The 27371-nt window shown below is 34.2% G+C and overlaps 12 protein-coding genes across 12 annotated transcripts; 6 read left to right on the forward strand and 6 right to left on the reverse strand.

Annotated features, from left to right (window-relative positions):
- Positions 1–637: 637 nt before the first annotated feature.
- Positions 638–2077, forward strand: NESG_01796 (uncharacterized protein; the record flags this gene model as incomplete). Its single annotated transcript, XM_053049415.1, has 1 exon — positions 638–2077. The coding sequence occupies one exon, from the start codon at positions 638–640 to the stop codon at positions 2075–2077; it is 1440 nt and encodes a 479-aa protein (XP_052904365.1).
- Positions 2078–2306: 229 nt separating this feature from the next.
- NESG_01797 (uncharacterized protein) lies at positions 2307–3722 on the reverse strand (the record flags this gene model as incomplete). The annotated part of the gene is made up of 1 exon (XM_053049416.1): positions 2307–3722. The coding sequence occupies one exon, from the start codon at positions 3720–3722 to the stop codon at positions 2307–2309; it is 1416 nt and encodes a 471-aa protein (XP_052904366.1).
- Positions 3723–3978: 256 nt separating this feature from the next.
- NESG_01798 (uncharacterized protein) lies at positions 3979–4983 on the forward strand (the record flags this gene model as incomplete). The annotated part of the gene is made up of 1 exon (XM_053049417.1): positions 3979–4983. One exon carries the CDS (start codon positions 3979–3981, stop codon positions 4981–4983), a length of 1005 nt encoding a protein of 334 aa, XP_052904367.1.
- Positions 4984–5272: 289 nt separating this feature from the next.
- NESG_01799 (uncharacterized protein) lies at positions 5273–5881 on the forward strand (the record flags this gene model as incomplete). Its single annotated transcript, XM_053049418.1, has 1 exon — positions 5273–5881. One exon carries the CDS (start codon positions 5273–5275, stop codon positions 5879–5881), a length of 609 nt encoding a protein of 202 aa, XP_052904368.1.
- Positions 5882–7383: 1502 nt separating this feature from the next.
- Positions 7384–10608, forward strand: NESG_01800 (uncharacterized protein; the record flags this gene model as incomplete). The annotated part of the gene is made up of 1 exon (XM_053049419.1): positions 7384–10608. The coding sequence occupies one exon, from the start codon at positions 7384–7386 to the stop codon at positions 10606–10608; it is 3225 nt and encodes a 1074-aa protein (XP_052904369.1).
- Positions 10609–11286: 678 nt separating this feature from the next.
- NESG_01801 (uncharacterized protein) lies at positions 11287–14280 on the forward strand (the record flags this gene model as incomplete). Its single annotated transcript, XM_053049420.1, has 1 exon — positions 11287–14280. The coding sequence occupies one exon, from the start codon at positions 11287–11289 to the stop codon at positions 14278–14280; it is 2994 nt and encodes a 997-aa protein (XP_052904370.1).
- A 1370-nt stretch (positions 14281–15650) lies between these two features.
- NESG_01802 (uncharacterized protein) lies at positions 15651–18836 on the forward strand (the record flags this gene model as incomplete). Its single annotated transcript, XM_053049421.1, has 1 exon — positions 15651–18836. The coding sequence occupies one exon, from the start codon at positions 15651–15653 to the stop codon at positions 18834–18836; it is 3186 nt and encodes a 1061-aa protein (XP_052904371.1).
- A 1272-nt stretch (positions 18837–20108) lies between these two features.
- NESG_01803 (uncharacterized protein) lies at positions 20109–21236 on the reverse strand (the record flags this gene model as incomplete). The annotated part of the gene is made up of 1 exon (XM_053049422.1): positions 20109–21236. One exon carries the CDS (start codon positions 21234–21236, stop codon positions 20109–20111), a length of 1128 nt encoding a protein of 375 aa, XP_052904372.1.
- Positions 21237–22556: 1320 nt separating this feature from the next.
- On the reverse strand, positions 22557–22835 carry NESG_01804 (uncharacterized protein; the record flags this gene model as incomplete). The annotated part of the gene is made up of 1 exon (XM_053049423.1): positions 22557–22835. A coding segment is annotated over one exon (279 nt), but the record flags the coding sequence as incomplete, so codon positions are not given.
- Positions 22836–23475: 640 nt separating this feature from the next.
- On the reverse strand, positions 23476–24792 carry NESG_01805 (uncharacterized protein; the record flags this gene model as incomplete). The annotated part of the gene is made up of 1 exon (XM_053049424.1): positions 23476–24792. The coding sequence occupies one exon, from the start codon at positions 24790–24792 to the stop codon at positions 23476–23478; it is 1317 nt and encodes a 438-aa protein (XP_052904374.1).
- A 647-nt stretch (positions 24793–25439) lies between these two features.
- On the reverse strand, positions 25440–27122 carry NESG_01806 (uncharacterized protein; the record flags this gene model as incomplete). Its single annotated transcript, XM_053049425.1, has 1 exon — positions 25440–27122. The coding sequence occupies one exon, from the start codon at positions 27120–27122 to the stop codon at positions 25440–25442; it is 1683 nt and encodes a 560-aa protein (XP_052904375.1).
- Positions 27097–27348, reverse strand: NESG_01807 (uncharacterized protein; the record flags this gene model as incomplete). Its single annotated transcript, XM_053049426.1, has 1 exon — positions 27097–27348. One exon carries the CDS (start codon positions 27346–27348, stop codon positions 27097–27099), a length of 252 nt encoding a protein of 83 aa, XP_052904376.1.
- Between the last annotated feature and the right edge of the window lie 23 nt (positions 27349–27371).

Raw genomic sequence — 27371 nt, forward strand, 5'->3', positions numbered from 1 at the left:
TTATTATGAATAAATTATTCTAGGTATATATAGTTATGTGAGAGTGAGTATATTAGTCTTGTTTGTATACGTGAATATTTGTCTTATTTGTTTGTTTATATATACAGTAGGGTTACTTGTATACGTAAGTGAGTAGGGTTACTTGTATACGTAAATAAATAGTACGTAGATGTATTTGTATACGTAGTAGGCTTAGTAGTCTTATTTATATACGTGAATATTAGTCTTTTTTCTTCCCTCCCTCTCTTCTCCTCTTTTTCTTCCCTTTCTCTCTTTTTCTTTTTTTCTTTTCTTATTTATATATGTATACGTAAATATACCTTTGTTTTTTTTATTTTTATATGTAGTATATTTATATACATATAGATCAAATAAGTGTATATATGTACAGGTTCATTATCTTATTATAGGAGGGTAAATAAATCTATTTATTATAGAGTATTTCTATTACTTTATTATCTCTTATTATCTTCTTATTATCTTCTTTTTACAGTTATCTCTGTCTCTTTCTTATCTAATTTATTTCTTTCTTATCTATTTCCTTTTCTCTTTATCTAATTTATCTCTCTTTTATCTTTCTCTTCTATACGCCCATACTAAACTCACTTATTTCTTTTCCTTTCCTTTGTTTGTTTATATGGACACCTTGCTGGCTGACATAAGAAGTGCCTTGTCCCGGGGGAATGGGATAAAGGCGCTCCTTCTGGATGAATTTACGCGTGATTCTATTAGCCCGATTATCTCGCATGCTGAATTACTTTCTTGCGACTTTTTCTTGTTTGAAATAATTAAGAATACTAGGCAGCCTATTGATGTCTCTTGCGTGGCTATTTTGAGTAAGTCTAGTGTGGATATGCTGATTAGTGAGATACAGAGGCAGACGTACCGGGAATATTATATATTTATAACGGATGAATTGAGTGATGCTGAAATTGAAAAGATCGCAAGTAATGATTCTAATGGCGTAATTAAGGAGCTTCAGGAGCTGTACTTCCCTGGGGTGCCATTCGATAATGATTTTATTATTTTAAATGGGAGTACTCCACTGGAAATAATTCATTCATTTTGTTGCTTGATTAAAGGTCTTAATTTGTCGTTGGAAATCAGGTATCTATTCGGGTCTGAAGTGTCCTACAAGTGTGCTGACTTCATAAACCAGGTTCATCTTGGGTCTGAGAGGCCTGCTGACTTACTTATCATGGAAAGATCGATTGACTTATTTACGCCGCTGCAGTATGCATGGACGTACCAAGCCATGGCTGACGAATATTTGGAATACAAGGCGGGCATGATATCCTGGGGCGATTATAACTTGTGCACCTCGCAGGATGACAGGTTTTTTGAGGAGTGCAAATTCATGGATATTTTGTATGCAACGGAAAGACTGAAGGAGTCCTTTAAAATGGTTAAAATATCTAGAGAATCAGTTGGTGAGTTTATATCGAATGTTAGACACAGGGCCAAGGAAAGCAACCGACTTACCATGCACCTTAAGGCAATAACCCAAATTTCAAATATGTGCCCAGAGAATTCGGATGTATCAGAGATGATTTACGACTTAATTGAAGGAGTAGACGTGTCTCCTTTGGAGGATCCATCGGACTCGCAGAGACTAAGGATTTCTATAATTGAATATTTATGCACTTTGACTACCTCGAAAAATATCTTCATGGCTATGTGGAAGAATCAGAAAAAACCTGTTCACTTAAATAATTCGTACAAAAATGAAATTGAAGAGTTTTCTAATAAATTCGTAAACCCGAATATATCCATAAGAAGGCCGTCCTTTAAGAAGGACATGAGCCGTAAGCTAGAATATATCCCAGAAGTAGTCAGAATTGTGGGAGAATTGAAGAAAAAGCGGCTAAGCAAGAAAGAGTTCCCTGTTATAAGAAGAGTGCCAGGCGAGAAAAAAACTACACTTCTCTTCATGCATGGAGGGATCAGTTTTATTGAGTTTCGGGCGCTAAAGATCTTTTTTGCAGAGGAATACCCAGATGAAAAGATTTTAATTATCACAGATAAAGTCATTAGGGCAAATGATGTTATATCTGCGATTACCCCAAAAAAGAAGTAAAAATATCGTATTTCATTGAGGTTTTATGCGATTTACAGTTAATATAATTATTTTTATTTTAATTGTCTAGTGAGCAATATGTCTTGACAAAGTGGATTAAGTCCTGTCATTGTGGATTAAGTCTTGCACAAATATTCTTCATAACTTATTATACTATGTGTATTAAGTCCTGCATGTTTTCCTGTATATATCTACTAATTAATTTGCTCATAACTTATTACACTATGTATCATAGGTTCTGTTGCTTTAGCCATCCCCGTATAAGAATATCCATATAATCCAGCATACAGCCAGAACTCATGGCCACTGCAGAATTAATTCTGCCAAAATTAGTGACAAGGCTTTTTACATAAATAGAAGAAAGCACTGCATTAGTATATGATGCATCTAGATATACTTTGGATCCACTTAAAACAAAAATATTAAATAACGTATTTAAAGCACTTTTCAAGTCAAAATTGTTCGTTTCGAAGTTATTCCATAGTTTTAGCGTCTTTCTAATGAATATTTTCTTTTCATTTTCCGTTAAATTATTCATTTTATTTCGGTTAATTATTAATGAAATTGCACTGTTTTTGTTTTTTAGAAGTAGTTCCTTAATTAAGTCCTTTAAATTCTTGACTTGGGTCTTTGTGAAACTCTGTGCTAGACCTGAATCGTAAATTATAACGGTTTTGTGATTTTTAAACAGTTTCGAAGTGAGTGATCCATCCTGCAGGCCATGAATTATGGAAAGGTTTCCTGGATGTAAGTCTGAGTGGACAAACCCGTCTGTAAACACCATTTTCATGAAGAGTATTAAGGCACTCTTTCCTATCAGGGGTGATCCCTGCCTAACCCTATCGCCTTCATGATATTCTGTCAACAATATCTTGTCTGTGGCTATTATTGGCTTTGGGAATATATATGATATGCCGCGCAGCAAGGTTGCTACCTTGGAGATGCCAAATGGCAATTTTGTGGGCACTTGGAAATCCTTGAAATTGCGTCTAAATTGGATTGTGTTCTGGAACTCATTCCTTAAGTCAAACTGCTTCAGTAAATTATCCTGAAATTCGTTGTAGAATCGGGTTACATTGAAAATTCTTGCCATAAGTGCCATAATTCTTGTTTCTTTATGGATATTTGCGTATACTGTTGGGTTGATTATTTTTAATGCATAGTATTTATCATTTATCTTTAGCTTAAACACTTCTGCTATGCATCCTGCGCCTATTCTGCCCTGCAGTGATTCTTGATTAAGCGCAACTCCGGTTTCATTTTGAAATATCTTCAATGGGTCTGTGATTGTAGTATGGTGCTCCACGCTGTCCTGCAGTGCATTTAGTCGTTTTATAATTTCGTGAGGTAGAATATCCTGCCGGGTTGACAAGAATTGCCCGAATTTCATGATAACTGCGCCATTTGACGAGAATGCATGCTGAAAAAGAGCAGATCCCTGGGATGCCGTGACTTTGTTGATTCCCCATGCAAGAATTGCTTGCGACATGAATCTGCAAAGTCTTGTGATTGTTGAAAAATAGTTCGAATTTGTGGGGTAGGTTCTTTCCCTTGGATCAAGATCTATTACCCTATGTGTAATATGTAATGAACTTTTTATGGGGGGAATTGGTAAGAACACCCTTGGAACTGTGAACTCCCTCATTATAAAAAAAAGTATTTTAAGTTTATATCCGGAGAGAACAAAGAACATGAAAGTTCACCGTGTGTCGTAGAAGTATGTAAGAGAACACGACTTATTGCACCATGTACATTAAGTTATGGCATGTTTTACATTGTAATTAGTCATATATTAATGCAGGACTTTTTATACATATTGTAATAAGTTATGCCATTTTCCTAATAAAATTATTGCTTTTCTAATTATCATAATTATTTAAGCAGAATAAAAATAGAAGCACATGGACAGGACTTATTACACTGTATATAGTAGACCACGAATCCCAGAACAGCCAGAGTTTATTCCACGCCATGTACAACACGATATCTCGTACGCACCTGTTTTTTCGCACCTTAAATCGTCAAAATTCATTATTCAGTTCATTATGAAGTGTGTTATACTGTTCTTTATCACATTCTTAATCAAAGTCCCGATTCACTTATCATCTAGCTATGCATATCTGTCTTTTGTGCCAGAAATATCAAAATATCTGGTCATTCTATCATTTTTTGGGTTATTTTCTGCTGGGACCTTCTTAAAGCACTTTAAGTCAATTAGTTCCCCTAATAACTCCATTCGGGAATACATCCTGGCCATAAACCTGATACTCTTGATGATTTCGCCAAATACAAAGACTATTACACCTTCTACAGCAACATACGATGCGTTCTGGATATTCTTCCTATCCTTTATGTGGGCATTCAAATTAACATTCTATTGCAGTGATATAACAAATTACTTAATTAGGCGAACACAGCTTATGGCACTTTGCAGCGTGTCTTTTGTCCAAATACTTTTATTATTCTCTACACTTCGTAAAGAAGGCATGGATCCTGCTATTTTTTTAAATATTTCATTGCTTTTTTCTGGTTATACTATAAGTTCAATAATCATTGAGTACTTCAGATTTAGCACAACAGAGAGACTAATTGTCAATGATATAGTTAAAATATTATCAATATTTTGCATATTCATGTATTTACTTTATGCACAGATATGCTATCAGAATACGTTTATATTGTATGCCGAAAGGTGGTTTGTGTGCACACCCCTTGTATTTTTTAATATTTTACTATTACTTCATGTATTTATTAAGTCATGCTATGGTGATATTATTTATTATAAGTGTGTATCGTATGCTAAAAATATAAATATATTGTACATCATATTGTTAATATACGTTATATATGTATATAGCAGAGCAATTACAGCAGGATTTGCTAATGATAGACTAATTAAAGCATAGTATAGACTATGCACAATAGAGTGCAGTTGAATACAACGGGTCTAGGCTAAGTCTGCCCGTAAATTAAGAATAAAGATCAATTATAGCAGAATATTATATTATAGGCTAATTACAGCAGGTATATACTGCTTTTATATAATAATTCGGGCTATATCTGTTTGTAGAGCGAGTGGATAAGAAGTACCCATTCTTAGTCTACTTTACAACAGGCTTAGTCTATACTACAAGATACACTAGCTACAACACAAATAAACAACTATATAATATGCATGCATTACAAACAAATAATATGTATATGTGTAGAAGTATATTCTTGCTGCAAGTGCTTATTGTGCTAATTTGTGTTAATGGAGGCTATTCTAGCATGTATATTAAGTCGCATAGTGTACGAAAGCAAGCAAAAAATAGTGAGAAAAGTCGGTTTAGTGAAGAAATGGCGAGTTCTGATGGGGTTAGCACAGGATTGGTGGTTAGTATAAGTAAACCAATTGAAAACCCAGAAAAGCCCAGTAAAAAAGGTAAAAAAGATAAGAAAGACAAGGAAACTGCAAAAGACAAGAAAGGTGGTAAGAAACAAAAAGCTATAACAGAGTCCGATGATGAAGTAATTAAAGCAAAGGCAGAGGATGAATACTCCGATGCAGCGTCAGAACAAAAGCCATCAAAGTCCATTTCTGACTTTATTTCTGACTTCTTTAGTATAAGATGGGTTCAAATTGCACTAATTTCTACTTGTGCAGGAATTGCTCTGTGTATTCTAATATTCTTAATGTTTTCTTATGTATCTGGGTATATCAACGAAAGGAATAATAGAAAAAGATACTCTGAAGCCCTAAAGCCTGCCTACACTTCAGATGGTAATCAGAAAGATGCCTTGCAAGCTGCAATAAATATGTGAAAAATATGGTGAAAATAGTTTATTTTTGTAAGTAGTTTTTATAGGTGGGCCAGTCTTATGCTATGGTAAAACTTCCACTTGTGTGACAAGAAGCTACCAAACCTTTGAAGTGCAAATATTTCTAGAAGGACCTATGGAATTATAGACTTGAAGGATGCTATATAATTGCAAAAAAATATAGAAGAAGCATATAAACAGTGAATAAGACACCAAGTATAAGAATAGATCGTAAGAATATCTATAAAAGAAAAAAGATAATAAAACACCTTTATAAATATTCTATAATTTATACTACTGTCTTCTAGATGAAATATTGCCCTCTTTTGTACATATTAATAAGCGTATACACAAATGCTTAGTTATTATGCCGTTTTACTCCTATATCCCACTGCAATTTATTTTTCTGCATTAAGTTCACAGAAATACTGCGCTGTGTCTACATATGTTTTTTTTATTTTTTCCTTCTTCTATAGAATATGAAAGTATAACCCATATGTAGGTGCATAGAATTTTATGAAAGGTTTGATTCTTCTAATTTTTATCAAAAGCACACGAAAATCAGAATTCATGCACTTTTAGAAGACCATGCAACGAGCAGATTTCACTGCAGACAAATTAACTACCATATAACTGTGGATAAGACAGCATCAATATGAACAGCACCCAGTGTGACACTAAATATTTAGAACACCCTGTGCAGAAATTCATCCATTGCATTTTAGAGTTTAAACATACCTTTGTATGTATTTATGCGCTTTTACAGCACTATCTATATATAGAAACAGGTAGATCCTACTATATGCTTTTATGTGATGTAGCTCTGAAAGCGGATTTCTAACTTTTTTCTTTAAAATACTTTGAGTAATTTTTCTCTGTAAGACTATACCACTCAATTTACTTGAATTTTAATTTGAGTTTATAATGCAGACCGATATGGGAATATGTCATTTTTATAGCTCGCATATATTTGGGTTACATTTCATCCAATAATGCTTTATATAGTGGCTGCTGCAATGGCATTGCCACTGCAGCTTGATTCGTATTGACAGATAGCGTATGGGCATTTAGCACACTATAATTTGTGCATATAATACGACCCCACATGTTCTTTTTGCAAATATAAATCGCCCTATAGAATATACTCCTGATTGGCAGTGCAGGCACTAAATGTGAAATAGTTAATAAACTTATTGACCTGTCTAAAAGGAGGCATCATTCCTGCCAGGATATGATAGTCTAAGATAGATAGTGTTGATGTCAAGGGGGTTTTATTTTTATCACTTGGTCGATGTCTTTGGTGACTGTGGCCTTTCTTATTCGTGTTGGATGTATTTCTTATTGTTGAAATTGCCGCACGTTTTAATATTTTCATACGATTATATAGTGTCCTTCTGACATATAAATAATTTTCTAAAAAGTATAAATATCATTGATGGGCTCTTGTAGCCACAGGATAATGATGAGAGCTTTTACCACACTTATAAAATTCTATTTTTATATATATGTATTTAAATATTTATAAAAAAATTATACAAATGACAGACCATATTGCAATCTATAAAGCCATTGTGCTCTGCATGGTATGCAGCTGCATGAATTCTAGTATGCTTTGCGCAAGTAATGAATACAATAGTCCCAATGAAGTAATGGATGAAGAGTGGATGAGAAATATAGATATAAAAGATCTGTACGGTGCTATACCTACCGAGCATTACAACAGTGCAGTCCAACTAGAATACACAAGTGATATGTATGATCTGGGAGATCTAGATGACTTGTATCCTTTAGAAGGAATCCCAGAATTAGACAATACAAGCAACTCCTACTATCCATGTGATCTATTTAACATGGATACTACAAACCAAGCAGAAAATTTAGGCCTTTTAGAAGGCATCCCAGAATCAGAGAACACAGATGGTGGATATTACACAGTGTGCTCACCCAATTCGAATAATGGAAATCAAAAAGATAACATAGTTTATATATTCTATAAAGATATCGATGGACACACATTCTATATAAATAGTGCAGAGTGCAAAATATACATATACCCAACTGGAGATATAGCCTATATCGAAGATATATTTTATATAGTATATAGAGATAGTTTGAACAATCTTGTCTATATAAATAGTTCTGTACGCCCTTCTACTTTTAACATTGAAAATACATCTAAAGATGAATCAAGCAACCAAGGAGAAATCTTATTTAATAGTCTAACTAAAGAAGCTCCGTTAAAGCGTCTAGCAGAGTCTACTTCAAGTGGTTCAGATGATAATCCAAGTGCGAAAAAATGCAAAAATACAGAATTTGTGGAAGAAAGTCATAAGGACGTTAAGAACAAAACACTGAATGTAATAGCACCAAATATAACTAGTAGACTGTACTCATACAACTTTATGGCATGTGATAACTCAATAAGAGACAACCCCCATGGGTTTTCATACTGGTTTCCTAACAGTAGCATAAATAATGAAAATATACCATGCAAATGTAAAATCGAGAGCAACTACGAAATTGGAACTGCCTTTTGGCACCTTGCCACTAGTGCACATCATAACTCTTTAACTGAAAAAATAGATTGCATTAGTAGTTTAAATAATGTAAGCAAAGATTTAAAGAATGCTCCTAACATCTATGCATTCTATCATTATCTCTTTTTGGAGGACTTGAACAAATATATAGAAACTCATATAGATATAGATCATATTACTGCAAGGTACGACTACACAGACAGAAGTAAGAACAACATATGCTCTAAATCTGAAATGAAGACAGAAACACTAGGAGAAATATATGAGGAGACCCAAGCAGATCTTAAGTGGTGGGCCAACAGTATGTCGATTATCTCTGCAAAAACTGAGGAAATTAAGAGTGCAGGATCTGCAGATGCAGCACTAAAAGAAAAGCTGCATTTGATTCTAAAGCTACCAGAGATACTTAGAGACTTGGTTCTGATAACACCCGAGATACTGCTAAAGACAAAAAGAGAAATTGAAAAAACGGTTGATAAAAAAACTAGCAAGTTTTTCTGCATTATAGAGTACTTATACTACTTAGTAAACAATCATAAAGAAAAAATGAATAGAAGTTATAAGAAAGTATATGAACTAATTAAGGATGAAAAACCTATATACGCCTTCAGTACTATGGTGGTGTACAGAATTGTCTATGATGCATTCTGTTTGTTCTACCAGTGTGCACCATTTACCTGTGTAGCTGATATTAGGAGTAAAAAAAATAATTTTCTTAAAAAAGAGCCCTATATTAAAAGCATTTTTCAGACCCACTACCCACACATACCGCAGAATGGAGTCTTTAGACTGCATGGGAAAAGAGCAATTGTAAGGCCAAAGATTAAAGGATATATACAAACTGTAGGGAGATCTATGCCGAATCAGCAGGAAAATCAAACCAGTGAACTTGTATCAGATTTGAGGTATTTTGATTCAGAACTTATAGAAAATACAGAATTTTTAAAGATAGCAGGCAGTGATCACTATCATGTGCAGCTAGTTGATAACGCCCGCCATACGGTAAAACTTATTCCTATTCCAATGATAAATCCTCCTTTTACTAAATCTCATAAAGACCGAACCCATTCAATTTGGGATATAGTAGACTATATAAAATCTATACTGAAGTCAACCTATCCAGAGAAGAGTTCAGATTTTAATGTCTACCCATTTAAGTATAGCAGAAAGAATAAAAGTTGGACAATTCTTGATAAATGTGTAGAAGATGTGGCTTACCCACAGAAAAATAAAGATGCCACTATATATGGCATGAATAAGAGCTGTCATGATATAGTCTTCTACTACTTTGAAAAGGATATACGCACAACAAAATTTGCATTAATAGAGTTTATAGACCCAATTGTCTTAAAAGACAGCAAGGTGGCAAGAATTCCTTTATTTCTTACAAATTTTATGGTGGATAGCACTTTAGTGGGGCCATATAAAATAAGTGGCTTAGATGTTTTCAGTAAACCCAAATATTCTAGCTGCTATAAAAATATTAAGACTACTAAGATTTTTTATGTGAATTCTCATAAATACATAAATAGCCAGAACTCATCTGCCATATCATCGAGTGGCAATGAACCTCAACCAAAAAGAAGCTACACCGACTACTATTACAGTGACTTTTTGATTCGGAATATAAAAGACTGCACATTTTGCACTGCAGAATGCTTTAGTATGTTTGCCACAGACAACCATATAAGTATCTTTCAGCTATCTAAAGTTTGGTGTACACAGATAAAGAGAAGCGTGCGTGAGTATACAAACTACTGCTTTCATATAAGTGCATCTCAGAACATTCAGAGCGATAGTTTGCTGCAGTGCGAAGAAAAAGTGGCCTTGGCCTTTCTGGATATATTGCAGCGCGAGAGTTCATCTAGTGACAAAGTTACATACGGTCTGTGCATCTATCAGAGATCTTTGGATGGCAAGGAAGTTGCCGTTCCAATTATGTGCGAGAAGATGCGAAAACTTTTGAGTGAGAACATCAACGGTGAGATTAAGTCCAAGCATGCAAATTTGGAAAGTGACATTCTTCCTCCGCGCATCTATATTAAACACATAAAAGAGGATACTCCTGTCTTTATCACGGTAAAAACCTTTAACTATATGCAGGCAAACCTTGGAATACACTATGACATTATAGCTGCTCTCTTCTATAACAACAATAATTCCGCACTAGCACCGACACCGAAAAAAAACTAACACCGAAACAAACACCAATATCAAAGACAGTTACTAGAAAGCCTTTCACAAAGACTAAAAACAAAGCTGTTTGCACTGAATAGAAAGAATTTGCTGGAACACTGCGCATCCTTATTAACAAAGCTCCTAAAGTAGCTGCATGCAAGTTTATGAACACCTCCTCCAAAAAGCTTTAATACTAATTTTTCAAGCAGTTTATTTTCTTATAAATATATAAAATAGAATATATTAGTAAACTCTAGCAGAAATAAAATAAAGTATTTTTAAGTAATATTGTTGGTTTTCCTTGCCTCAAGGGCATTGAAACCTTCTCTCCAGGTCAGCAATGTAGATTGATGTTGGTCATTGCCCTCCTGTTTTGACTGTAGGCCAACACGCTACAAGGGGCTCTACTGGTTTATGCATCTACAATCATGCGATTCGATAAATGGCATATATTGCCATTTTCTCTAAGTTATCTAATAGTATTATATTTTCATGACACCACTTTAATAGGCTTCTCCTGGTGATCTATACATAGACAGCGAGAAATAAATTATATCTAAATCAGTACGAGTGAATCTAACATTTCGAGGAGGAAAAATCAGCTATTAATTATAGAAGTCACTGTAATTAAGCGATTGGAATTAAATTTTAAAAAAACTATATAAAGTTTTTAAATTTTTAAAAAACGCATTTATGGTATATTATATAAAAAGAAGTGAACGTATTAAAATTCGTATAGTTAGTATGGTATGCACCATATATACTTGTATAATCTTGAGAGTATGTTCTGCAAGTAATGGATACAGTTGTTTTGAGACAACCGAGATTCGAGACTTATTGGCAAATATAGATAAAAGCGATTTATTTCCTGCTATGTCTAAGGAAGACTATAGTATACTATTGGAACTGCATGATGTGGCATTTTATTCAGAAAATACATTATCGACTTCGGAAAATCTATTCCCAGATTCAGAAAGTGCAATACAACCAGCCCAGATAAGTAACCCACCAGAGCATCAAGAAAATTTGCCCAAGTTAAATAATGAAAAGCAGGAAAACAGCACGTCTTCTATATTTTCAGATAGCGAACTCGTCTCTTATCTTTTTGATGTTGAAAACGAATATATCGAAGCATGCAGAAACCAGAAAGAAAGTATACTTAATAATCCAGTTGAAGAAATCACATCAAAGCGCCAAAGAGAGTCTATTTCAACTAGTTCAGATGATAATTTAAGTACCAAGAAAAGAAAAAGTGCAGAGAGTATAGAGGATATGGATTCTTGTTTTGGCCGCACTAAAGTATTCATTGAAACCAATAAGTATGAAAATGCCTATAAGAACCTCAATATCTACAAATCTCAAGCACAAAGCAATTTAAAAATAGATGAGCCCCGTGTTTTTTCATATTGCTTTGTTAAGGGTGGCATGGATAATGAAAATACAAAATGTGAATGTAGTATTGAGAAGAATTGCAAAAATATACCCAAATTATGGCACCTTTTAACTAGCTCACACCATAACTCCTTGGCTGAAAAGATAGAGTGCATTAAAAGCTTAGCTAATCAGATAAAAAAGGAACAAGCAAATAATCCCACGAAGAATGGTTATTATTATTATTTCTTTTTAGAGGACTTTAAAAAATACATAGAAACTCATATAGACATAGCGCATATTAGTGCAAAATACGACTACACAGACAGCTGTAAGAACAATATATGCTCTATGTCTAAAACAGAGCCAGAGACACTTGGAGAGATATACGAAGAGACCCAAACAGATCTTAAGTGGTGGGCTAACAGTATGTCTGTTATCTCTGCAAAAACTGAGGAAATTAAGAGTGCAGGATCTGCAGATGCAGCACTAAAAGAAAAGCTGCATTTGATTCTAAAGCTGCCAGAGGTGCTCAGAGACTTGGTTCTGATAACTCCCGAGATATTGTTAAAGACAAAAAGAGAAATGGAAAACCACTCTAACTTAGAGGCTAGCAGAGCTTTCTGCATTATAGAGTACCTATACTACTTAGTGAACGATGATGCAGAAAAAATGAATATTGCGTATAATGAAGTCAAAGCGCTATCTGTGAACGGAGAACCTATAAATGACCAGAGTACTATGGTGGTTTACATACTTATCTATGATGCATTCTGTTTGTTCTACCAATGTGCACCATTTACCTGTGTAGCTGATATTAAGAGTGAAGAAGACAATCCCGAAAAAAAAGAAGCACGCATTAAAAGTATTTTTCATTCCCACTGCCCGCACATACCAAAGAGTGGTGTCTTCAGACTGCGTGGAAAAAGAGCAATTGTAGAGCTAGCACTCAGCGAATACAATCCCAGTAAGACTACAAATTCAACTAGAAAAAGTGTAGAAGAGATCGAAGTCCCCAAACCAACGGAGATAGAACAGCAAGATGAGTCATTTTTAAACCTATCACACCACCATTCAGAAGATCACTACCATGTGCAGCTAGTTGATAACATGTACCACACAGTAAAACTTATTCCTATTCCATATTACAATTCTATAGATGGATCTATACAAAGGAAAACTCATTCAATTTGGGATATAGTAGAGTACATAAAATCTATACTGAATTCGACCTATCCAGAAAAGGATTCAGAGTTTAATGTCTATCCATTTAAGTATAATAGAAAGGATAGAAAATGGGCGTTCATAGATGAGAATTTCAAATCTAGTATTCAGCTAGAATTAGATATAACTCTAGATGAAATGAATGACAATGGATATGATGTGTTATTCTACTACTTTGAAGAGGATATATATACAGATTACTTTAAATGTATAGATTTTCAAATCTCTGCTGACTCGAATTCCGAAACACCCCGAATTCCTTTATTCCTTACAAACTTTATGCTGGTAAGTGCTATAGTTAGCCCGTATGCAGTGAGTAGCACAGATTCTATTGGAAACCAGCACATTTTAAATTATGCTAATGAAAAGAATGAGGCTATTAACTCTTTTCAGATGGATAAAAGTACAGCTGTAACCAGCCATAAGCCATCTGCTATATCATCAAGTGACAATGAATCTCAACCAGAAAGAAGTTATATTAATTACTACTACAGCGATTTTTTGGTTCGGAATATAAAAGACTGCGCATTTTTTGCTGCAGAATGCTTTAGTACAGGTATTTTACTTGAATTGTCAGAAATAACAGGTGAGCTATCTACAGGCTGGTATACACAGATAAAGAGAAGCATACGTGAGTATACAAACTACTGTTTTAGTATAAGTACAGCTCAGAAACTTCGGAAAAAAAGGCTGCTGCATGAAAAAAATGAGGTAGCCCTAACACTTCTGGATATATTGCAGAGTGAGAGTTCAACAGACGATAAAGTTACATATGGGCTGTGCATATATACATCTTCGAGTGGCAAGGAAGTTGCCGTTCCAATTATGTGCGAGAAAATGCGAAGGCTTTTAAGTGAGAACATTCATAGTGAGATTAATTCTGATATTCTTCCTCCATGCATTGATATTGAAGATATAAAAGAGGATACTCCTGTCTTTATCACGGTAAAAACCTTTAACTATATGCAGGCAAACCTTGGAATACACTATGACATTATAGCTGCGCTCTTCCATAATAATGATGATTCCGCACCTGCACCAAAGCCAAAGTCTTCCACAAAGGCTAAAAACAAAGCTGTTGGCATTAATTAGAAAGAATTCGCTAAAACCCGGCACCTCCTTATTATAACACTGCCAAAAGAACCTACACGCAAGATCATAACCAATCCAATCAAAAGCTTCAATACTAACTTTTTAAGCACTTTATGCTCTCACCAATACATAACACAGAATGTATTGGAAAATTCTAGTAGAAATAAAATAAAGTATTTTTAAGTAATAATGCAATAGACTTTATTGGTTTAAACTCCTTAATAACTATTTTACATTGCACAAATAGACACGCATAATTACATGCCAAAAAGCCATCTCTAGATAGACCACATTCTACTATATACTATTGTCTTTATCCAATGCGCACCATATTTTGCTCTCTTTGTGCTGCATAGTACTAGATATTGCCTATAGCTAAACTCAGGGGCAGTAGAACTCTTCCACTAAGGGGTCTTTGAGTTTTGTCTTTTTTTGTATTTTCCATGCTCCTTCTCGAAAAATAGAAATAATATTAAAGTGTTTACTTATGAGGAAACAGTAAAGATATTTTACATTTTTATAAAAAATAGTAGGACAATTTATATTTTATTTGTGGGGTTGAGCTATAAATATACTATAGAAAGCTAGCAGAGTAGAGAGAAAAGTAAGGAAGGACTAAATACACAAAGACTCAAATATCTTTTCAAAAATTGAAGGAACCCGCATGAAACATAAAATAGTAATTAAGTAGAAACAGAACTATACGAATGAGGATAAATTTATTGGATTGTTATACTATTTTGTTAATTCTTTTAAAATTTCCCAGCTAAGTTCTTGCACTATTCTGCACAAAGCTTCCTTCAAGAAAAAGAAAACATAGAATCACAAAACATAGAGGCATACTGAGTTGTGTTAGAAATGCTTTTGATGTGATTATGTCTAAACGTAAAATAAGTGCTTGTTTTAGCATATGCATATAGGGGGTTCCCCTGATATTAGGAGATGCTCATGGTGCTTTGCATTAAGCGAATGAAATTATTTCCCCAGATCTGCAATGTAGAGAATATGAATTGGCTATTTCCTCTCTGAAATTGATTATTGGTCAATATAGCAAGTGGGGTCTGCTTGTTTGGGTGTCAATATTAGTACTATAATTCTAGACACATCTACAATGACAACTAATATAATAGTGACATTTAATGTTAACTAGCTCAAAACATCAAAATCAAAATGCACGAACAAATAGAGCTCCACATATTATATTATAGCCAAGTCTAATATTTCAAGAAGAAAAAATCTGCTGTCATAATAATTTGCAAAAGCTAAAAATATTAAAAAAACATTAGATATGGGGGTCCACTATAATCAAGTGATTTAGATTGAATTTAAAAAAGCTATTTAAAAAGTTTGAAATTTTAAAAAGCACATTAATGACATACTATACCAAAACAAGTGAATTCATTAAAGTACATACAATTTTTATTCTATGCATGACCATAGGCATCTGGATGCTTTTTGGAGTGTGTGCTGCAAACAACGAATACGACGATTTGAATACAGCAGAGCTTAAAGAATGGCTTGAGAATATAAATAATAATAATGCTCCTGCCATGACTGATGAAGAATGCGATATAATATTGGAACAGTTTGATAAATTATTGGGTTTAAATGACACAGCATTGAATTCTGAAAATCATACAAGTGACGCCCACTATCAGAAGGATTCACTCGAATTAAGCACTCCAAATCAAACAAGCATAATAATTTCTACATTCTATGTAGATGATTCTGGAAATCGATTCTATATAGATGATAAAGGATGCAGTATTTATATGTACTTAACCAAAGACATAGTAGTTGAAGGTGACCTCTTGTATAATATATATAACGATGCATTTGGGAATCAGATTCTTATAGATAGTAGCATGCACCCTTCTGCTTTTAATATTGAAGATATATCTAGTAGAGCACACAGCAGCCAGGAAGAAAGCATACTTGATAATCCAGTCAAAGTAACCACACCAAAGCGCCCGAGAGATTCTACTTCAACCAGTTCAGACGATAATTTAAGTGCCAAGAAAAGAAAAAGTAAAGAGAGTAGAAAGGACATAGATTCTATTCATAGAACTACAATATCCATTAAATCAATGAGGTACCAAAATGCCTTTAGTAACCTCAAGCCCTACAAATCTCAAGCACAAAGCGATATAACCCGAGATAAACCCCACAGTTTTTCATACTTGTTTACTAAAGATGGCATGGATAGTGAAAATACAAAATGTGAATGTAGTATTGAGAAGAACTATGAAAACAAATACCAATTATGGCAATTTTTAACTAGTTCACGCCATAACTCCTTGGCTGAAAAGATAGAGTGCATCAACAACTTAGCTAATGAGATGAAAGCAAAAGAAGTAAAAGATACCATGAGGAATGGTCATTGTTATTATCTCTTTTTAGAGCACTTAAAAAAATACATAGAAGCTCATATAGACATAGCGCATATTAGTGCAACATACGACCACACAGACAGAAGTAAGAACAATATATGCTCTAAATCTGAAATGAAGCCAGAGACACTCGGAGAAATATATGAGGAAACCCAAACAGATCTTAAGTGGTGGGTTAACAGTATGTCGATTATCACTGAAAAAACTGAGGAAATTAAGAGTGCAGGATCTGCAGATGCAGAACTAAAAGAAAAGCTGCACTTTATTCTAAAGCTGCCAGAGGTGCTCAGAGACTTGGTTCTGATAACCCCCGAGATATTGTTAAAGACAAAAAGAGAAATGGAAAAAACACTTACTATTACTGAAGTTAGAAAGACTTTCTGCATTATAGAGTACTTATACTACTTAGTAAACAATCATACAGACAAAATGAATATTGCGTATAATGAAGTTAAAGCGCTATCTGTGAACGGAGAACCTATAAATGACCAGAGTACTATGGTGGTGTATAGTCTTGTCTATGATGTGTTTTGTTCGTTCTACCAATGTGCGCCATCTACCTGTGTGGCGGATGTTAAAAGTGAAGAAAGCAAAGCAGAAAAAAAAGAAGCATGCATTAAAAGTATTTTTCATTCCCACTGCCCGCACATACCGCAGAATGGAGTCTTCAGACTGCATGGAAAAAGAGCAATTGTAAAGCCAACTCTCGGAAAATACAATCTCAGTAAGACTACAAATTCAACTAGCAATGGCTCCAAACCAACTAACATAGAACAACAAAATCCACTATTTTTAAATCTACCACACCAGTATTTCAAAGAACACTACCATGTGCAGCTAGTTGACAACATACGCCACACAGTAAAACTTGTTCCTATTCCATATCCCTATTGTAAAGATTACAGTTCTAAAGATGGATCTATACAAAGGAAAACTCATTCAATTCGATATATAGTAGAGTACATAAAATCTGTACTGAAGTTAGCCTATCCAGAAAAGAATTCAGAGTTTAATGTATACCCATTTAGGTATAGTAGAAAGAGTCGAGTATGGGCATTAATAGATGGGAATTGCAATTGGTATAGGAATAGAGAATTAGAGCTAGATCTAAGTGCAGTGAATAGCTATAACTATGATGTAGTCTTTTACTACTTTGAAGATAATATAACCAAAAATCATTTTAAATGTATAGATTTCCAAATCTCAGTTGGCTCAAGTCTTGAAACTCCTCGAATTCCTTTATTTCTTACAAACTTTATGCTAGTAAGTGCTATAATTAGTCCGTATATATTTTTTAATGAAACATGTATTAAAACCGAAATAATTAAAAATTATGCTACTGAGAAAAAAAGTATTGAACCTACTAAAATGACTATCGATACAGCTGCAACCAGCCAGAGCCCATCTTCCGCATCACCAAGCAACAATGAACCTCAATCCAAAAGAAGCTACATTAATTACTACTACAGTGACTTTTTGGTTCAAGGTATAGATGACTACAGATTTTGCACTGCAGAATGCTTTGTTACAGATATCTCACTTAATTTATCAGAAAAAACCGGTCTGCTATCTACAGTTTGGTATACACAGATAAAGAGAAGCGTGCGTGAGTATACAAAATACTGTTTTAGTATAAGTACAGCTCAGAACATTCAGAGCGATAATCAGTCACAATCTAAAAAAAAAGTGGTCTCAAAATTCCTGAATCTATTGCAGCGCGAGAATTTATCTGGCGACAAAGTCACATACGGTCTGTGCATCTATACATCTTCGAGTGGCAAGGAAGTTGCTGTTCCAATTATGTGTGAGAAAATGCGAAGGCTTTTGGGCGCTAACATTGATGATGACCTTAAGTCCAGGCATGCAAATTGGGAAAGTAACATTCTTCCTCCACGAGTTGATGTTAAAGATATAAAAGAGGATGCTTCTGTTTTTATCACGGTAAAAACCTTTAGCTACACGCAGGCAAACCTTGGAATGCACTATGACATGCTAGCTGCTCTCTTTCATAACAATAATTCCGCATCAGCACTAACATCAGAACCCGCACCAGCACTAACATTAGAACCCGCACCAGCACTCAAAAAACTAATAACACCAGAACCAAAGACCGCTACTAGAAAGTCTCCTAGAGCGACTAGAGCTAGAGTTGTTTACACCGAGTAGAAAAAATTCGCTAGAACCTAGCACCTTCTTATTATAACACTGCCAAAAGTATCTACACACAAGTTTATGAACACTCTCTCCAAAAAGCTTCAATAATAACCTTCAAGCAATTTATGTTCTCACCAATACATAACACAGAGTGTATTGGTAAACTCTAGTAGAAGTAAAATAAAGTGTTTTTAAGCAACTTTCTTTTAAATAGACCACATTATACTATACGCTATTGTCTCCTAGCTATAATACTATTGTCTTTATCCAATGCGCACTATATTTTGCTCTCTTTGTGCTGCATAGTACTAGATATTGCCTATAGCTAAACTCAGGGGCTGTGGCACTCTTCCACTAAGGGGCCTTTGAGTTTTGTCTTTTTTTGTATTTTCCATGCTCCTTCTCGAAAAATAGAAATAGTGTTGCTAGTGGCTCTATATATATATAGTAGTAATTTTAAACAAATTTTTATCTTTAGTTTTCTTAGTTAGCAACAGTTTCTAGTGATAGCAAGCGTTAACAAACCCAAAGGACTAAGTCACTATCCTGTAAATAAGTAGAAATTCTTGTGGTTTACTGGCCTACAGCCAAAACCCGGAAGGCAAAGACCAACATCAAGCTACATTGCTAATCCAGGAAGAGGATTTTATGCCTATAAGGCAAGGAAAACCAACAGATATTTTAAGAAAGTTTTGTTGTTATACATATGCACATTCCTGGATGTACAGAATCCGTTTATTCTTTGTATTTTAGGTATTCTTTGTCTTTATCATTTTTTCTTTTTTAATATTCTTGCACGAGTAGATGGTATTCTTCTAATTTATATATTCGGGTTATTCGGGTTATATCAGAGACCTTATCTTATGCTCTTGGAGTGGTCTATAAATAAAGAATGTTTCCAACTAAGAAAACTAAAGATAGAAATTCATTTAAAATTACTACTATACAGGCCACTGGCAACAAATATTGCTCTTATTGGGCTACTATTTCTAGACCATACTCTTTCTATCCTGCAGCACACCATACAAAAAAGTCTTCAAGTAAGTTTTTTCTTCTTTTTGTATTAAAGACTACACAGTACTGTAAAGGATTAAAATATGCAGTGTGAGCAGCAAAAAAGAAAATAAAACATGCAAATACGCCTGCAATTCTTTTATGTTTTATATCCAGAATAACCAAAAAACAAATTCAAAATACATATGTGCATTCAGCCAGTTTGATGCAATTATATTTCAGCAATAAGCTTGTAATGGAATTTCTTTATTTCTATTAGAACCCATTGAATCAAACAAACAAATTATTTGGGGTTATTGGCTGAGTAAAATATATTAATACAATGGAAACAGTCATTAATATAGAAAGCATACCTAATGCTGAAATAGCCTCATCTAGCTTAGGTACATTCTCCTGATTATGCATCTCCTTCTTTATTTTTTCGCCAAAGCAGAATGTATATGCAAAGAACGCAAAAATTGTAAAAAGAAAGAGCAACAGCCAAGATAAGCTTGCTTCTATCTCGTGCACCTCTCCTGAAAAAGGATAGATGAAGCCAACTACAAAGGCCAAAACAGTGCATAATATAATCCCTAGTATGGAGATGATATTTCCTTTGGTTTTTCTATTCCATAGATCCCTAATAAGTATTCCAAAAATAGACAGAGTACATTTGACTACAAAAATCCCGAATAAGTCAACCATAAGCGAGGACAGTGCGAATACAACTGATTTGAATGAAAAATCAAAATCTTTAAGAAACAAACCAAATATCATAACCATAGAATAAACTATCATTCCTAACAGAATAGAGGCAAGTATAAAAAACGGCACAGTATAGACTATCTTCAGAGGAGAATTCTGTGTAATGTTTGTTCTTATCCAACCAATTGCGGGATTTAAATAACTCACGCGCGCATTTCTTAATGGCGGCGAGTTGTTTTCTCCAGAGTTACTTTCAACATACACAGTTCCTTTCTTATCATTATCCACGTGCTGCAAATCTTCTTCAACAACTGATACTCCCATAGGCACGAGCTCAGTATATTCATGTGCTTCTCCAGCAAGTGAGAGGCCTACTGCATTCATTGTCTCAGCAACCTTCTTCGCACATGCTTTCTCAATATCGTTAAGTGTGCTGTATGCTTCACCTGCTTTGTCTTTTAAGACATCCATGGTTTTAGTCAACACAGATTCATTGTTAAAATCTATTTCTTCTGTGCCCGCATGCATTCCTTCAGTTTCATCCGAAATCTCCATCCTCCAGTCATTTGCACCCGCAGAGGTTGTTGGAAGGTCATTCTTTAGATCATTCTGCTGTTCTGCTAGTTCCTGTGGATTTTCTACTCTTACTTTCATGTCAGATCCATTCGATGGACCGGCAATCATATTTCTCTCGTTATTATCAATTAAATTCATGGAAAAATTAATTTTTTCTTAATTTATACGCTTGGCAGTTATATAAAAAGCTGAGTTTTTTCTGAAATATTAGACTTGGTTTTCTTAGTCGTCATAAAATTTATTTATTCTTGTCTATATATGATGTGCCACAATGGCGGAAGCGTCATAGCCAGGAAGTAATAACCCAATAAGAACAATATCTTATTTAAAGAAGAACTTTTATTCATGTCCTGCGTATGTTGCTGGGGTAGTTGCTTTTTATTTTGCTTTGATGTTTTGGTTACTTTCTCTGTCATGTATTTCTTGCCCTTGCTCTTTCTCTCTTTCCAGAATTGCATCTGTATTTATAGTAGGTTTCTGATTTTGAGATAGTGAAGATGTTGCGATCGCTATCTTTTTATTCTTAAACCTCCTTTCGATATAAGAAATTTCCGAAGGGATGGTAATTTTACCACAATAACAATAATGATTTCGCATCAGCACTAACACCAGCAACAAAAAGAAAACTATGATCAAAGACGGCTACTAAAAAGTCTTCTAAAAAGACTAAAAATAAAGCTGCCTGCAGCAATTAGAATGAAGTCGCTAGAAGCTGGTATGCTATTATTGCTACTTCACAGCTCAAAACATCTACACACAAATTTATGAACACTCTCTCCAAAAAGCTTCAATAATAACTTTTTAAGCACTTTGTTCTCTCACAAATACATAACACAGAGTGTGTTAGTAAACTCTAGCAGAAATAAAATAAAGTGTTTTTAAGTAACCTTCTTTTAAATAGACTACATTATACTATATACTACTGTGTCCTATCCGGAATAACACTTATTTTTATCCAATGCGCACTATATTTTGCTCTCTTTGTGCTGCGTAGCACTAGCTATTGCCTACGGCTAAACTCAGGGGCAGTAGAACTCTTCCATTAAGGGGTCTTTGAGTTTTGCATTTTTTTGTATTTTCCATGCTCCTTCTCGAAAAATAGAAATAATATTAAAGTGTATACTTATGAGGAAATAGAGAGAATATTTCGCATTTTTATAAAAAAATAGTAGGACACTTTACATTTTATTTGTGGAGTTGAGCTATAAATATACTATGGGAAGCTAGCACAGTAGAGAAAAAAGTAAGGAAGGACTAAATACACAAAGACTCAAATATCTTTCTATAAATTGTCAGAACACATTTATTTGCTTATTAGGATGAATATGAGAACCTTCTAATTTTCCAGCTGAGTTCTTGCATTACTCGGTACAAAGCTGCTTTCTTCAAGAGAAAGAAAATATAGAATCACAAAACATAGAGGTATGCTGAGGCATGCAGACACATGTGCATAAAGCCCTAAAATATGTAAGTGAAGAATAATTTAACTAAAGCTCTCTGAAAATAATTTAGAAAAAAGAATCTTTTGTTGTACATGCAGTCCATTATTTGATAAATCAACCCACACAGAAAGTTAAGAGAATCCTTTTGGTTTATTGTTATATGCGATGCACCTGCTGTAATTTCAAATCGCAGAGTAGGCTCCACTTCGCCTAGTGATATATATACTCTGCATATGTTTATGAGTGCAACACCCATTAAAGCAACTGTCTTGATCCAAATAACAAAACACCACACTTTTAGAAATAAAACAAATCATTTTTCAATATATAATAACGGATATATATATAGGGGGCTGTAAGTTATTTTCACATTGGATAATTGAATTTTGATCAATATTTTTACTGAGTATCACCTAATAAAAGCGTGCATATCCATATTTAAGCTACTAACACATTCAAAAACAGGCTATATTTCATCTATAGAAGCTCATGTCTAAAATAGAGTGTGTTATGCTCAGCAGAGTATTATTAATAGCACATCATTCAGACAGAAATGGCATATCCTAAAAATAGCAGTCCAGTAGAGAAACCATCTTACTAAGTGAAGAACTTTTATTATTGTAGTAAAAATATCTTTGATAGACGCTCTTGCTGTGGATTATCTCAAATGTCGTGATAAATTATGTTTCTTTTCCGGATTATACTTAGACTTGATTTTGATAAGATTACAGTAAACTTTTAATCATTTTATTTTTAATCTCTCTGCAGAATCGAGAAGACTTTGAAAGCAGCATGGTTGTACTAAAATCTTGCTATAGCTTTTGTAGTGCAGATCTGTTTCTAATAATAGCAAGATAAAAAACTTATAAGTATAAGCTACATAAAAATATAAAATATTTCATATAGGAAGAGCTTTTTGATAGCATCCTGCTGTGTTAATATAAAATTTGCACACCCTTTACCACTGCTTTAGTTACTATGTATGCACTCAATATAACCAAACCTGTGACTATAATAACTCCCACTACAAGATCTATTTTAGATGGAGTGCGCTTTTGCAATTCAAGAACTTCCATTTGGGTCATGGGTCTTGGAGGAGCATTATTTGACTTTTGTTGTGTTTTAGAGTCCATTGAATCAGCTGGTAAATAACTTATATGTTCATTTTCCTTTTCTTTCTTCATCTTCTCTTTCTTCACGACTTCTTTTTTTCCTTTTTTGGTGGGGAGAGCAGGCAGTTCTGACATAGTAAGATTTGCATATATCGTATGTATGTTGATTCGAATGTAATCACTATACGAAACTAATCTACCCAGAATATGTTTATTTAGCAGATCAGGAGATACAAGAAGCTTAAATTTAGCTACCTGTTCTCTAAGAGTCAAAAAGTTCTCTTTTTTCTGCGCGCTATTCAAAATGGCCTCAAATACTTGGCTAAGTGGTGGAGTAGTATTTTTGTTGTATTTTGGGGATAAGAAAAAGAAAATATTGTATAAGAGTGGCATTGGCGTATGAGGCGGCTCTATTGTCTTTTTAATAACAGTCAAGAAGTCCATCATGGTAAATAGAGCATTCAAGTTTTTATAAGGGCCATTTACAAGCTTGTGCAGTGACAAAATGTCATTGCAGTAGTCCAATCCAAGTGCGTTTAGATTTGACATAACTTCACCTTTTTCGTCATACTTAGATAGCTGGCCACCATGCTTCTGTAGCAACACCATTGCTCTCTCTATTATCATCTCTCTTCCAGAATGTGTTAGCTCAAACATATTCTCTGCAGTATATGTGACAGCTTGTTTATTCTGATCAAAGTGGGCCTGCATTGCCTGCTTGAGATCTGTCAGTATGTACTCATTTAGCTCAGAATGCAGTAACATAACAGCCAGATGATTTTTATTCATCATATGATAGAAGGTGTTTCTAGCATCGTTTGTTGTCATTCTGCTTGCTATCTTCTCAAGCTCCCCCATTAATCCTTTAGTTTCAATGATTGCTAAGCTCACTGCCTCTTCTACTTTTACCTCTGAGTACTTTGGCATAGCTTTAAGATTTCGCAGCACCATGACCATAAATGTATTGTATGACAGTGTATTCAATGATTCATACTTATTGAGCACCATGGATCCTCTTGGGCAGGCAGTAAATATTGTTCTCAATAGCAACTGCATGTTTTTTTGAACATTCACATCAGATACATATGAACCAATGTTCCGTCTTAAAAGAGTCTTCAGCTGAATTTCATTAAAATTCATGTGATTAAAATTTTTAACCCATATATAGTTAACGATTTATAATTTTTTAGAACTTCTAAATAAGTTTTTTCCAGATCAATTTTTCTGACATTGCAAGAATTCTATGATAGTAGAAATTCTTCTCAAAGTCTAAAGCAGCAATTAATCACATGCTGGGTGCTAGTCTTAGAGTCCAGTTTATTATACAATTAAACTCTGCGCAGTTACCCCGTGTTCTATGCTCGAATTAATTTTAACTTCTTTCTATTATTCTATGTTGCTTCATTCAAATTCTCTGGTATTGTATTATAAATTCTGATTTATTATATTGAAAATATCTTAGAAGCTGCTTAATTCTATGGTATTCGAAAGTAAGTCGTATTATGGCAATATTAGCATGCATAAAAGGGGGTAATGTTCTAGCCAGAAAATTCTAGTATAAAATATAAAGTGTTTTTATGGAGTTCGTACTATATAGCTCTGCACATGGCTAAGTGTATTGTGACTTCTTGTCTTTGTTCTTGGTGTATTAATATAGCACTTCTTGATTTTGTTAGTTTTTTGGGATTATTTCCTTGTCTACTAGAAATATTGTGGCTTTGAAATAAAAAGTGGGAGCTTTATTATAAATGCATATCTCAGCTAAAATAGCTGATTGCTATTCTGGGTCAATTTGTTTTTGTTATATTTATTAGACTCACAGTTGAAATTAGAAGCGACAAAGCCCCCAAACCTCCTAGACTAACTGATCTAAATATACTTGTTCCTGCATTATTCGCGCTCTCCTTTGGAATCTGCTCATTTTTACTTAAAGAGTCTATTGATCTTTCCATTGATTTTTCTAAGGCCATTGTATAGGGATTAACTGTTCGGGCTATGTATTTTATTTGTGCCTTGCTCAGAGTTTCCAGCTCTCTGTCTACTATTGCTATTAGATCTCTTATTAAGCCAGGATAGTACGTATAATTGTCTTCTATTTCTTCCATTTCCTCTGAAGTCATCCTGTGCCCCGCAGAATATATCTCTTCTAAGAGCTCTGCAGAACTGTCTTTTAGCATTTTCAAGCATTGCTCTGTGATTTCTTGTAGTCTGCGTATGTGGTTAGAGTTATCCAGGGCTCTTTTTGGCAAGTCGCTTGCATAGATAGTTTTAAGGATTGATTCTAAATTATATAAGTAGTTGTATAATCCAGTGGTTATCTTTTCGTTATACCTGGCATACTCACATTTAAATGTGCTATTATTTTTTTCCTTCATTATTACTTCATTCACTGAATAGTGCAGAAGGGAATGAATAGCATCAATAATACTAACTAAAACAGTATTCCCGTTGAAAATTGCTTTTTTATGCCGATGCAGGGCTCTAATCAGACTTAAATCAACTTGTTTATGAATATCAAATATATGCTTCTTCACTGCTGGTTCATTTGAGCTATTCAACAAGGCAGTTGCCATTTTGTTTAAATGGTCGGGATTATTTGCAGCATAGTTCACACAATACTCAGCCAATGCCGTTGAATTGGTTTCTAGGTCATACATATTATCCTCTGTAAACTCATAGCCTGGTGAGTTATATATTCGCTCCCAATACTCTGGGAACAGGCTATCTATGTCATCATCGCTGGTATGCCGATTTATACCGTTTTTCAGGCTTGGCTTACTATTGAATAATTTATCGGCTGCTATGATTATATTCAGATCTGCGGATAAAGTATTCTTTTCGCGGAGTAATTCTGTGTTTACTGCTAGCTCTGTGTAGATTGCGTGCATCCTAAGAAAGTCAGGCATTAGTGTATCTGTGATACTAGAAAAATATGGATAAATAGTGTTTATCTTTTGTAAAAGTAGATTCTTCAAGGTAGGCATGCTTTCTTTTGTATGAACATCTTCAATAAAGAGCTCGGTCATGTGCACCTTTATGTATTCTTCCTCCTCTTTTGTTATACTATGGGCTGTTAATATATTATATAATTGGGCTAGGATAGAGTTTGATCTAAGTGATTTCAGTGCTAAATCGTATGCTATAATGCTTAGATATTCCTTTGTCTCATGTGGAATTTTATTTGAGAAATATATTGAATTTCTCAGCCGCTCTGCTGCAATAAAATGCTTTTCCATGGAAGCATTCAAGGTCATTATATTTTTGCAGTCAAATTCGTCTACTTTAATCTTGTTTAGTACTTCATCAACTCTAAAGCTTAATTTAAGTTCTGTGCCAGCAGGCTGTTCATTAGGTAATTCAGAAAGATTTAATAGTATGTGCGGATCACTTCGTTTGCTAGTAGAACTATCTAAGTTTTGATTCCCTTCAGTCAGGTTTCTTTCTTCAATGCTTCTTAATGATATAGTCATTTTCTATAGGGGTAAAAAAATCTTTTATAAAATGCAAGGCTACTAGCCATAAATAGATTTTAATTTTCATAAACTGTAAAAATATGAGCTGCGTATATAAAATAAGTTTCTTTCTTCTGCATAAATATTCATCAGGATTTGGTGTGGAAACAAGATAATTGTCAAAATCGCATATGCAAGAACAACTATCTATAACAGAGATAATATGAAAGGGGGATTTTTTCATGAATGACTACTTATTCATACTAT

This window comes from Nematocida ausubeli, assembly GCF_000738915.1.
Source record: "Nematocida ausubeli strain ERTm6 chromosome Unknown supercont2.4, whole genome shotgun sequence".
In the NCBI taxonomy this organism is placed as follows: Eukaryota; Fungi; Microsporidia; genus Nematocida; species Nematocida ausubeli.